This window comes from Zonotrichia albicollis, chromosome 1 (assembly GCF_047830755.1).
Source record: "Zonotrichia albicollis isolate bZonAlb1 chromosome 1, bZonAlb1.hap1, whole genome shotgun sequence".
NCBI lineage: Eukaryota > Metazoa > Chordata > Aves > Passeriformes > Passerellidae > Zonotrichia > Zonotrichia albicollis.
In genome coordinates, this window is record NC_133819.1 from 34,018,076 (window position 1) to 34,030,487 (window position 12,412).

General features: G+C 49.3%; 1 protein-coding gene across 1 annotated transcript; it reads right to left on the reverse strand.

The window, feature by feature from the left end:
• Positions 1–10,487: 10,487 nt before the first annotated feature.
• On the reverse strand, positions 10,488–12,053 carry HOXA13 (homeobox A13). The gene is made up of 2 exons (XM_074528186.1): positions 11,381–12,053; positions 10,488–10,785 (listed from the first exon to the last, which is right to left on the reverse strand). Exons 1-2 carry the CDS (start codon positions 12,051–12,053, stop codon positions 10,541–10,543), a joined length of 918 nt encoding a protein of 305 aa, XP_074384287.1. The 3' UTR covers positions 10,488–10,540.
• Positions 12,054–12,412: the final 359 nt, after the last annotated feature.

Consider the following 12,412-nt stretch of genomic DNA (forward strand, 5'->3'; position numbering starts at 1 on the left):
GTCTTTCCGCCTTTACCAATGCAAATAGGGGCACAAGGCGATAAGTCGTCGCAAAATTTGCCAGGAATGCAGCTTCAGAAAAACCTGTTAATTATTTGGATTTTAAATATCTCGGGCTCAGAAGTTCTTAAAAGGCATTTATTTTCTGTTTGCCATTTTGTCTGTTATGGAAAAAAGGTATAGGCGTACTTCTTCTTCTTTTTTGTTTTTTTTCCTTCTTTTAACTAAATATGTTTCCGTAAGATTGCAATAGAATGAAGTGCTACAATAGCTAGCTAAATAATTTAAATAATAGGTGAATTATTGTATATATTTGTGTATGTGTATATATGGATAAGGTAGAAACCCCGTACTGTGAAACGGCTATTTATTTTCCAAAACGTGAGGCGGCGTGGTTGTGATTTTGCTAGGAAACTGCAGAATACGTGTAAAGAGAATGAGCAAATGTAAAGAGGATTCAGTGTAATTCTGACTTCTTTTTTTTTATTATTATTATTTTTACCACATTACATTATTTCAGGGGCTTGAACATCTCAAAAGGCTGCACTCATATGGGCTAGAATACTTTAGATTCATTTTTAATATCAATTAGCAAAATCCTTTCCTCTGTCACCCTCTGTGTCTTTTTAAGTTGCTGATATCAAGAGGGTGAACGGGTATTTTTCCTACCAAGCTTCCCGTCTAGTTTGAATTTTAGGATTCAACGACTACGAAGCTACGGAGATATACATGTTGTTGGCCACCAATAGTGATATTTTGCATCCCTTTGAGCTGAAGAACATCCGAGGGCTCTCTGATAGCAGCAAGTAGCCGAAATATTCCGGGCTTTTTTTTCAGGAGAGGAAGCTACTTCTAGATAGAAAACTTGGTGTTTCGGCAGCTATTCTCTTGCTCACCAGCAGACGAGAGGTTTGCTGTTCTGACAGCCTCCCGGCGCCTTCCCAACGCGCGGGGAGTCTCTCGCAATGTCACGTCTCCTCACCCCCCGGTCTCCCAGCCCGGAGCTCCGGGGTCTGGGGGCTCTCTCTGGGGGCTAAATGGGATTTAGCACACCTCTAAAATGTTTACATTTACTGCTCGGAGCCTAGTCCCGAAAGACAATGCTGCGGGGTTTGGCAATCAGACGGTCGCAAGAAGAGATTTCCTCAGACCAGCTAGTGTACCAGAAATTGATTGACTGACGATGCTGCTATAGATGTCTCTTTTTCTCGCCCTGAACACTCTCGGAGGCTCTCCCAACACAAGAAAACATTCACACAGCCACTTATTTCCCCCCTCGTCCGTCTAGATACAGGTGCAAGGGACTTCTAGCAAACTTCGTCTGCGGGAGAGGGGAGTCTAGAGCCAGCGGCGGGCTCTGAACTGGGGCGAAAGCAAATTTCCTTGGTTATAATGAGCCGGTACAGAAGAGCAGACACTTTCCACCCACTCCCACCTAGACCCACAAAGCGCCATGTCCTTAGCACCGTTTGTAGTGAGCAGGTACCAATCCCCTTTCGTGTCAATGTATTTTATGAAGAATTAAGCAGAGCGGTTTAGGGAAACATCCCCAGTGATCCCTTGAAAGTAAGGCGCTGGTAATCGACAGTTGTCCCTGTGGACGGCCGTATCCCAAGCGGTGTTCCCATGCAAAGTTCACCCGCAACCGAGAGTGCCGCTTTATTCAACACATTAAAAAAAAAAAAAAAAGTCCGCCAAAACATTCCCGTGTCGACTTACATTTAAAAGTATTGCTAGAATCGATGCCTTGAACTTGACCTTAGATTTGTTAATCCAGGAAATATATTCACCGAGAGGAAAAAATAATCCTATTGCGTTTGCCTCTGGCAAACGAGCATTTTCTGCCTACCAGTTCAGGATATAAACAACGCACAAGAGCTATGAGATATATAATGTGCCCTCTAGATTAAGTCCAGAAAGCTACAGAAAGTGAAATGCCTCAATGCCGAGACCAGCCAGTCGTAGCTAGATTGTTTCTGAGATGCCGAGATCCACACTGTGCCACAGAAATTCACGTCAAGGTAATTGACTGGGATTCTAAGCTAAATTGAATTTTATAGGATATAAGGTTCTCTCTAATGCACATTAAATTTTAACAATGATTTATAAAGGTATTTCATTTTTTTATTTAATTATTTTGACCAGCTCGCCAAGAAACACATCAGATTTTACTGTACCACTGCTAACTTTATAGGAGAGCCTTATTCACATATCGTGAAACCCACCGAACTAAAGACATTTCTTCATCGATGCTTGCTTTAGGGGGCGGGTTCAGGAAGTATCACTATAGCGGGACTGTCAAATCAACGACTTCAAAGCTCCAACTTCATATTTTGATGGACTCTCAGAATTGTATTATAATTAAAGTACCTGTACTTGTGTAACTTTTATAGGAAGCTATTTGTATAACACGAGCCCAAAGTACGTGCTGCAATTCAGCATGCGATCATATGCCCATGTACAACTCAGCCAGCTATTAAGGATCGTTTTTTGTGTCCTCTTTCATATGTAAGGCAAAGATACCCATGAAAACAGCTCTTCCTCTAAGCCTAATATGGCTGCTCTTGCCTATGCCCGGGTGGAAGCCCGCTCACTGTCCAGCCTGTTTCCCTTTCCCAACTTTTCAGCAAATGATGGTACCAATAGCAGTGCTTTCAGAAATCGGGTCTCGTGAGCCTGACAGATCCGCATTGCAGCAGAGCCCGGGTGAATTTGGGCAGAACATCCAGAATGGGACCATGCGAAGTGTGGGTGTTAATCGTTCTTTCTCTTTCGGTTTTATTTTTTCCATCAAGCGGTCATGCAGCACAGTATTTAGAAATCCTCACATATTTAAATGTAAACCAGCCACCACTTGGAGAGGAAGTCCATGCAAGATTGCTTAGTATCAAAAATCAATTTTTTTTCTTTTTTTTCCTTTTTTTTTTTCCTACCCGAAGGCATTTCGAAGCCAGGATGGAAATAACCCGCTTTTCCATTACTCCTCACCCAAGCCGACCATATAGGTCGTTTTATACGATCAGGAATAGATGAAAGCAATTTGCTTAGTGCGTTCAAATCAAGGCGATTACGACGAAATTCAGATTAATTAAAACTGACAGGTTACAATGCCCGGCTGGCATTTTTCTCTCTAGATACACACAAACAATGGCGAAAAGCAGACCGGTTAAACATCCTTCCCCATATTTCTTCCACACACAGACGTCCACCCTCCTCCCCGGCACTTGAATGATTAAAATAATTTCAGAGGCGAGTATACGGGAATAAAACAACCGGGGATAAAAACCAGGAGACGCTTTTCCATGCAGCCTGACCCAGCCCTGCAGTACAGCACGGCGCTGCACAAAGCCAAACAACCAGCAGCTCTATCTGCGAGTCTGCTCTCGTCCTGGGCTCTGACCCCAGCCTCTCCTGGCGCACTTTCCTGCCAAGAGACCTCTTCACTTCCCACCTATGCTAGAGAGGAAAACAGCATCCCTGGGGAAGGTGGAGCCGGCACCCAAGCTAGCAGAAACAGTCTCACTTTTTCTACTTTCGGCTCTATTATAGCATCAGCTCAGGCAGCCCATCCGGTCCCCGCAGGAGAAGCGGCACTTCGGCCTCAAACACCGTGGGAGAAGCGGAGTGGGGCGGGTGGGTGGGCTGGGGGGAGAGCAGGGGCCTGGCAAACTCTCCACAAAGGCCTCCCGAATGGCTCCGCTGCAGTCATGCAGGGGGCTTTCTGCGAGGGGACCGGGTGGGTGTTTGCTGTTGCCTTGTTTGCTTAGCTCACCACCGAGCAGGGAGAGAGGAGAAACATTGAGCCGCCTCCAGGAAGAGCACGAAAATCTTACCCCAGCATCCAGAAGTCTCTCGCCTGTGCAAAAATATATCCCCACGGAGACTGACAGTTAGGATCCCGCGCTGGGCTGTAGATCTCCAGTTCAGTGAGGATGGATTGCTTATTTTTTGGTTTCCTCTCTCACAGATTAAATATACACCGTCCACCAAACATTCCTTCTCGATTTTTTCAGTATCTTGGGTTGCTGTTGATGTGGGGGTTTATATTTTTTTTGTTCTAGTTGTTGTTGGTTTGCCTTTAGATGGAGAGAAATCTAGCCACGGGGGCACATCGTCCTTCCTGCCAGCTTCAGGCAAAATGCAGCGATATCACAGGCTAATGACGATTATTGCTATTATTATTACTACTACTATTATGGCTATTTTTTTCCCCTCTCTTTCTCTCTTCCCCCCCGCCCTCTTTCTCTCCCCCCCTCTCTCTGTTTCTCTCCTGGTCCCTTAGGACTTCCGATGGCGATTTGCACACAAGGTAGTTGCAGGAGGCTAAAATGCTGTCTAATTCCACGGAATCCCGTCGCACGAGTAGGAGAAATAAAAAAAAAAAAAAAGAAAAAAAAAAAAAAGAAAAAGTCCCAGTGTTTTTGATCACGAGACACCCGGCCGTTCCTCCCCAGTACACCCCGGGTCACAGTACAGTAATGACCGTGGGTTGTGCGTTGTAGGACTTGACCTTTCCTACGTAGAAGAGGGCGCTTTACGCTAAGGGGAGGGAAGGGAGGGGGAAGCGGCGGGAGGAAGAGAGATGCTCTCTTTGGGGATGTTTAATCACAGTTCAGATCTAGGAACGGGCAAAGCTTCTGCCTTGCAGTACGCCATGTTGAAGCCATCCACTGGAGAGAAAAAAAAATTCTTTTTGGGGGTGCGGGGGCGGGAAGGAGGCCGAAGGGAGGAAGGAGGAGGATAGACTTAATGAACATTAGCATTTCGTACCCTAGTTCATGAATCAACTGCATCCAAGGGGGAGGGGGCCCGGGGGCAGGGAAGGGCTCACGGCCGGAACACCCGCGGCCGGACCCTGCGGACGCGGCCGGGGCGCACCGACACCCACCGCCCCACATTGCCCCCGGGAATGCCACCCCTGGTTCGCTCCCCCTCTTCTTTTTGGACTCCTACAAGGGCCGAGAGTGCGCAAGGACATCTCTTCAGACCCTCATGAAAGTGCATTGAAACGCATCTAAATGTTATGAATGGCGACAAACGGCCTTTTAGCGCCTGCCAATATTTTTTTTGTATTAAACGCTGTCTTGATTTTATTGCTAATGCTGCCCACGGAGAATGCTGAAATGCACCAGGAATGGGATTTTATTTAGGCCGTAGATATTTTTAATGTACAGGCTAGAGCCGAGATTCTTACTCGTTCTCTCTCAGACACACACACACACACACACATATATATATGTGCGTATAAACTCGTTTTTCTGGAAGTAACAGGCGATTTTCCTAACATTTCAATATTGAGGACAACATCATTCCGGGATATTTTAAACGAGAATCTTTTTGAGCAAAAGGCAACCGAAAAAAAAAAATTAGATTTAGAGTTATTCTTTTTCGGAAATATGCTCCTGTCAAGGTTTATTTCCCATAGCAAACCACCTTTGCTACTGCCAAGTGCTCTAGGCGGGGATAGATGAAATACCAGATTATTCGCTGGGTGGGAAAAAGTGTAGCATTTGTTATACCTGTCTGTCCGCGTCAAAGACATAAGGACATTTTCTGCTCATGGGAAAACTGAGAGACCCACGACGCCAAGAATCAGGCGATTATAAACTAACATTTCCAGACACCGGGAATTAAAATGTATGCCTCTGAATCTAAGAATGGAAGTGAACTACGTGGAGATTGAAGTGAAACCGAACTTTTATTTGTCTTAAATTATATTGCGCATTTTGCGCTAGGAATGAAATGGTGCTCTGATATTAGTGCTCTGATAAATATACACTAAATATACAGTAATAGCAATAGCTTGCATCCTCTGTCCCTTGAATCTCTCTCCACATTTGCTAAAATATTATACCTAACCTTCTTGACTCAAGGGAAGCTGAGAAAATAAAAGACGGTACTATGTTTACATACGTTTTGTTTTTCAATTTTGTGTTCCTTTTCCTTCCAAATCCTTCTTCCGGCATATTTTCTTAACGTTTGCAAATAAAACTCCTTGCACCCGTAACTCTACACAGCAATCCAGTCACAGTGAGTTCCCTACCACCATTTTAAAACACTCTCTGTAACGCGGGGAATATAAATAATAATTATCTTCGAATCATGTGCAAGGACGGAGGTCGTGAATTAATGTATCACGTTGCTTAATTATTTTCGTTGGTGATAATATTCACTTGTAAAACGTATTAGGGATGTGTTTTAGGACTCTGGCGGCAGATTGGTGAGAGGGGAATATGTAGTACAACAGCAATTTGTACTTGAAAATGTATGTGCCAACAGCTTTTGGACGGTAAATGAAGGTAATAAATAACGCGAACACACACACACCTACATGCCCGCTCTCCCCCGCGCTCCGAGGCCGCATCTAGCCGGCCGAGGGACGAGGGAGATGGAGGGATGGAGGCGCGGGGGCTGCGTGGGTGCAGCCGTGGGTCGGCAGACACGCGGGACGCCGGGAGCGAGGGCAGGGGTGCACGCAAGGCCCGGGCAGAGCGAACCTTTCGTGGCTCGGAAAACCGCAGACGCCACCGTGTTGGTGCCCTGAGCCGCCGCACGGCCGCGGAGCGCTCCCACGGCCGCCTCCGCTCCCTCTTCCCGGTGCCCTGGAGAGCGAGGCACGGAGCTTCCTCAGGCCTTTGCTCACCTGATCCGGCCACTCGCACAGTGGGATGTTTCTCCAGAGGCGCCTCGAGCCGGGCCCAGGAGCAGCGGCGGCTCGGCCTCCCCGCGGCACCGGGCGCGGAGCCTCCGCCGCCCGCCCGAGGCTTCGGGGAGACACCCCGGTGGGGTGGGGAGGGCTCCGTCCCTGGCCTGGGGTCCTGCTTCCCTGACGGGGCCGGGAAACATGACCTGCTCGTCCTGCTAAAGCCTCCGAGAGCCTCGAGCCTCGATGCTGACTTACATGGTAGCAGGGGTCGGATCCAAAATGTTACCTTACTCCTGCCAGCGACCGCGAGTCAAACGCTCCCCTTTTTACCCTGTGAAATATATACGCGGCTGAGCTATTTGAACAGTAGTGGGAATTTAAATTCGCTAATCCACAGTCAGTCCTGAAATGCTTAGCAAATTTGAACGGTAGGTAGTTCAGTGCGAATACATAATCTTCAAATGCTAGGTCCCATTAAAAGTTACCTTAAAAAACAAAAGCAAAACAAAATTTTAAAAAATAAATCCCCACAAACAAACAAAAAACCAAAAACTGCAACTATACAAACGTCGGCCATGTTCTCATTGTGGGCTACTTTCAAGGCGTCCCTGAATTGTATCTCTCTGTGGCAAGGTCTGAAAATAGAAGATCCTGACTAAGGTAAGCAGGATTCAGTCCTCTGTGTCGCCTCCAACTCCGACCTGAAGTAAATATAATTTGCGGCGTCTCATGCAATAATTACACAGGCTGCGAAATTACATAGGTTAGGAAATATAACGAAATAAACAAAATTATTCACTGGGAGGAAGAACAAGTGTAATTCACTAGTGGCCTTCTGCAGGCAATTTCTCTCCTTCAGCAGAAAACGTCACAAGTAGAGGGTGGAAAGGCGGCTGTCCGGTGCCTGCCGCCGAGGCAGACAGCCCGTGGGCAGCAGGTACAGCCGGTGGGAGACAGGTCCTCGGCGCCAGCCCATAGCCCCGCACCTTCGAGAGGGGTATCAGGACTTCCCGCAGCTACAACAGCTCCAGCGCGGAGTTTTCTGCCTGCTCCAGCTCGCTGAAAATCCCAGGCCGCGGGGCTACCACGGAGCTCCTGGAGAATATTCCCCCATGGTTCCCCACGCCCGTGGGCAGCCCAGGGCCCTGCCCGCCATGGATGGATGTGGCTGTGCCTGTGGATCTCTGCTCGTGGTCCCTCGCACGGTGTCGCAGGCCACTGGAAGGCCGGGTGCTTGTCACAGGGGCCCGACACCCTGTCATCCCAAAGCACAACCGAACTGCATGCTCTGGGAACCGCCTGCCAATAATGTGACACTCCTAGGCTATTTTCGCAGCAGGATGGGATTTCTCCCTCAGAAATTCCCTGACTGGACTCAGAAGGGACGCATCCAAAATTCCCACGCTCCGCGGCCGCGGGTTTCCCGCGGCCTGAGAAACCACAGGGCTTCACAGCCCGAGAAACCACAGCGGTTCACAGCCCCTGCGCGGCCGCACACGGCGGGAAGGCTAAAATCCCGAGTGTAGGGCAAAGCCCCCGACACGAAAGCCTCTTGGAAAATAAATCCCGCTCCTGCAGGTAGTTTTCATGTCAGTTGTCGCACGAATGCCTTACAGTCAGATCTGAGGGACGGAAATCGCTCCGCGCTGATCCCTGCAGAGGTGGGTCCTTTTGAATTTCAGAAATGTAAGGCTAGAAGCGCACAGCGAGCGCGGTATATGATACCCTCTAAATGTACCGTAAAGGTTCCCCAATAGCTCTAATTAGAGCTACAGACCACCGCAGGAGACAGGAGGCTGAGGTAAACTTCTCTTTGTGCCCGACCAGGTCGCCCTCCACTCACGATCGTGGCCAGCCTGCGGCTCCTCGCACGGCACAGGCATCCCTCGGCCGGGCAGCGACTGGGCGCCGTGTCAGCCCGGCTCAGCCCTGCCACCGCCAGAGACAGAGGGAGCACAGAGGGAGCACAGCCTGCTCCGCGCCTTGCCCGGCCCGTCCAGCGGCATTTTACACGGACATTTTTCCCGGCGCTCCGGGCGCGGGATGCTGCGCGGGCGCGGCCAGGTGCGGGCGCCGCCCCGCGCTGGCCACGAGGTGGCGCTGTCGGCCCGCGGATGCCGCCGGCACCGGGAGCTGTCAAAAGTCAAGGTCACAAATCGGCTTTTTTCCCCTCAAGGTCAAGGTTCCGGGCCTTGCCCGTCCTGTCATCGCCACGCAGCCCCCCACCGCCCCGCGGAGGCATCGGCAGGCCGGGCAGCGCGCCCCCATCCCAGGGGTCGGCCGCCGGCCTCCATTTCCCGGCGAGGGCCGCAGCGCTGCGCTCGTATCATCCTGGTCTTCCGCCCCCCGTCCCCAGCGCGGCTGCAAAACCACTGTTTAACATTACCGAAACATTTATAGTTTAGGAACACTGGTTATCAGGCGTGCCTGCCCGCAGACAAACACCGCCAAGAAAAATAAAACAAAATCCACCCTCTATACACAAGATACATATTGAAAGACCACGGTATTACAATTATAAGACAGATACGTTATATTTTTTCTATTAAGTGTGCGTAGGAATGGAAAAAATAAAGAGTTTTTGTTTCAGGTTTTATTACAGTGACTATTTTATTAACAGTATTAATACTACTATACTTCTACACGTCATGGGTTTTCATTTTTTTCAGTAGAAATATATAAAAAAAAGGGTGCATAAGTACATTTTCACAGTGCGCTGATTTTTTTTATTTACAAGATAGCTTCTTATAGTGAATAAAAACAAAATAATGTGCTGGTTGAAATAACTGATTGGATTAAAAGGTGCTGTAAGAAGAATCCCTAAACATTCTAATGCGGCCTCATAACAGACAATAAACAAGGAGAAACGACTAATTACTTATAGATCAAATATCGATTACATAAATCAAAATATTTCTGGGAAAAAAAAATGTATTTCAGTTCAAAGTTCTTGGGTATTTTTTCCCAGGCCATTTTTTTTCTAGTGTAAAGAAATGCCAATATTCAAATATTAAAAAATTTTGGGGACTTAGAATATTAATTATTGAAGATTATTTCAGGTTTAAAATAGGCAGAGTCCTTTAAAATGTATCTATTGTATGGTCTGCAGGAGAAAAAAAAAATTAAAACCCCCAAACAGACAAAAACCCCCAGTTTAAATGACAAGAATTCATCTGTGGAAAACAAAAAATAAAACCAAAAGACATCTCCAAGCAAATATTTTCCTTTCTATCCTCGCTAATTTGCGATGTTTAGATTTACTATCAAGACAGATCCTCCACAGAACTTCCTTCATTACTGATGTCTCTGAAATCCTTATTCAGTACCTTCGAGGTTTATTATTACTTTTTGACAATAAATGCATTGCTTAAAAACATACAGTAATTGTAATTGTTTCACTATGGTTTACCTGAGCAGTCATTCAACATACAGTTTGGATTGCAATGGAAGAAAACCAGATCATGTGTCCACATCGACCTCCTCACGTTAACCAGCTCTCGCATCGTGGCCACGAAGGGTCTTCTTTCAAATAGCAGGGTCCTAGAAGTATTTACAAGTTTCTCAGAAAATCGTGTCTAATTGAAAGTGTATCTCTTGGAGCTGGCCTTGTGGGATGTACAGTCTGTCAGTGATACTGGCTGGCTGTTTGGGATTTCAGGAGAACTGTCAGTTTTCACAAGTTTGCTACAGCAATATTAAAAAAAAAAAAAAAAAAAAAAAAAAAAAGAAGAAAGAAAGGCTATAATTCCAAAGATACAGATCTCTTGCTCTGAAAGAAGAGGTTCATTGTCTTTTCTCTTTTTAATTATTATTAATAATTACTTTAATCTGAACACACACACAAAAAAAAAAGTTCTGAAACTCTTCAGTTGCTGCTTCTCCATTTTTAATCCATTAACTGGTAGTCTTCAATTTGTTGATCACTTTTTTCTCTTTGACCCTTCTGTTTTGGAACCAGATTGTGACCTGTCTCTCTGATAGATTTGTAGTCGCCGATATCCTCCTCCTCTTGTCTTTGGTTATGAATTTATTTGTAGCATATTCCCTTTCGAGTTCTTTTAACTGGACCTTTGTGTAAGGCACTCGTTTCTTTCTTCCACGTCTGTACGAGTTCGCATCCGAGGGATGAGAAACGACGTCTGGAACAGAAAAAGCGTGCACGGAAGCGTTAGAAAATCGCTCGAACGGGTTAGGACATCTTCAGGGGGTACAAGAACTAGGGTTAGAGCACACTCCTCCGCCTGCCCCGCTCCGATTTAGCCACTAAAGCCCGGCTCAGCACTGGGGACTCCTCTCTCCTGGCCGCCGCAGGCAGCTTTTAGGCAGGGAAAGGCTCATTTCTGTCAGACAGACAAATAATAACAAACCCCATAGAGCTCGGCCAGGGACTCTGGAAAGGATCGAGAGGGGCTACAGAGATTTACACAGCTCGCTTACTCCGTGGTCTATGGAAAATAATAGCGCAGACCTTCCCGCGGCCCTTTTCAGCTGTTTCCTCTCCCGGGGCCGGCCAGGCGAGGCGGGATGTGCCGAGCGCCGGCGGGGGGCAGGGGGCGGCACCGGTGCCGTTCCAGCGGCGCTGGGGCATGTGCGGGCCGGGGCGGGATGGGGCCGGGGACGGCGAAGGGTCGACCCGGGGCGGGTTATCGCGGAGCCCCGCCGGCGGGACACCCGGGAGAGGGGAGCGGGGCGGGATGAAAAGAAGAGACAGGGGGAGCCATGCAGGTGTATTACCCGGGAGAGTGGATTTCCAGAGGTGAGGCGGCTGGCTCTGCTCCTTGGGGCAGTACACTTGCCCGTTCCACCCGTTCGTGATGGCCCAAGGCTGGTAGCTGTCCATGGGGAGAAGGGGGTCGTGGCGCGGCTCGCCGGGGCCGCCGATGGCGGGCACCACGGGCATATCCAGATAACCGGGCACCGGCTGGTAGGGCCCTGCGGCGTAGCCCTGGTAGAAGGCGAACTCCTTGGCCCGCGACGTGAACTCCTCGCCGGAGACCGAGGTGTCCATGTACTTGTCGGCGAAGCTGGAGGCGGGCTGGGCGCAGGACTTGATGGCGTTGTGGTGGGTCATGCGACAGGGGTAGTAGCCGCTGCCGAAGTAGCCGTAGGGCAGCGCGGCGCCGGAGGAGCTCTGCACGGCGGCGGAGCAGGGGCTGCACTGCTTGACAGCGGGCTCGGCCATGCCGGCGGCGGGGGCCTCGCTGGAGGTGTAGGCGGCGGCGCTGGGGGCGGCCAGGGGCGCGGGGTGAGCCATCAGGTTGCGGCAGGGGTTGGCCGCGGCCGCCGCCGCGAAGTTGCTGCCGGCGTGAAACCCGTCCATGTTCTTATTGATCTCATCCAGGCTGTTGTCGTAGAGGAACATGACGGGCTCGATCCAGCGGGGGTGGAGGAGCACGGAGGCTGTCATAGCCCGCTCCGCATTGAGACTAGTGGCTCTTTTTTAAAAGCCCCAAAGACTGAAAAAAGAGATACTCAATCTCCGGGACTTGACCGGGGCTGACGCGCCAGCGTCGCGCCAGGCCGGCCCTCATTGGCCCGCCCGCCCCCACGTGATATGCAAAGCAGCTGATAAACATCTGAGGGAATAAAGTGGAGATAATTAAATAACGCAATCAGCGCGGGGCTGGGTCCCGGCCCGGGGCGCGGGCACGGGTGCGGGCGCGGTCCCGCCGCCGCGCGGGACGAGGGCGCCGCGGGGGGGGCCCGTCCCTTCTCCTTCCCTCCCTCCCTCCCTTCCTCCCTCCGGCCCTCCCTCGCCACCGAGGC

What these genes read in the sequence shown, in the direction of transcription:
- HOXA13 (XM_074528186.1), bottom strand. Translation starts at nt 12,053, where the DNA reads ATGACAGCCTCCGTGCTCCTCCACCCCCGCTGGATCGAGCCCGTCATG. An exon ending in CTGGAAATCCACTCTCCCGG is followed by an intron (nt 10,786 to 11,380) that starts GTAATACACCTG and finishes TTTCTGTTCCAG; the next exon opens with ACGTCGTTTCTCATCCCTCG.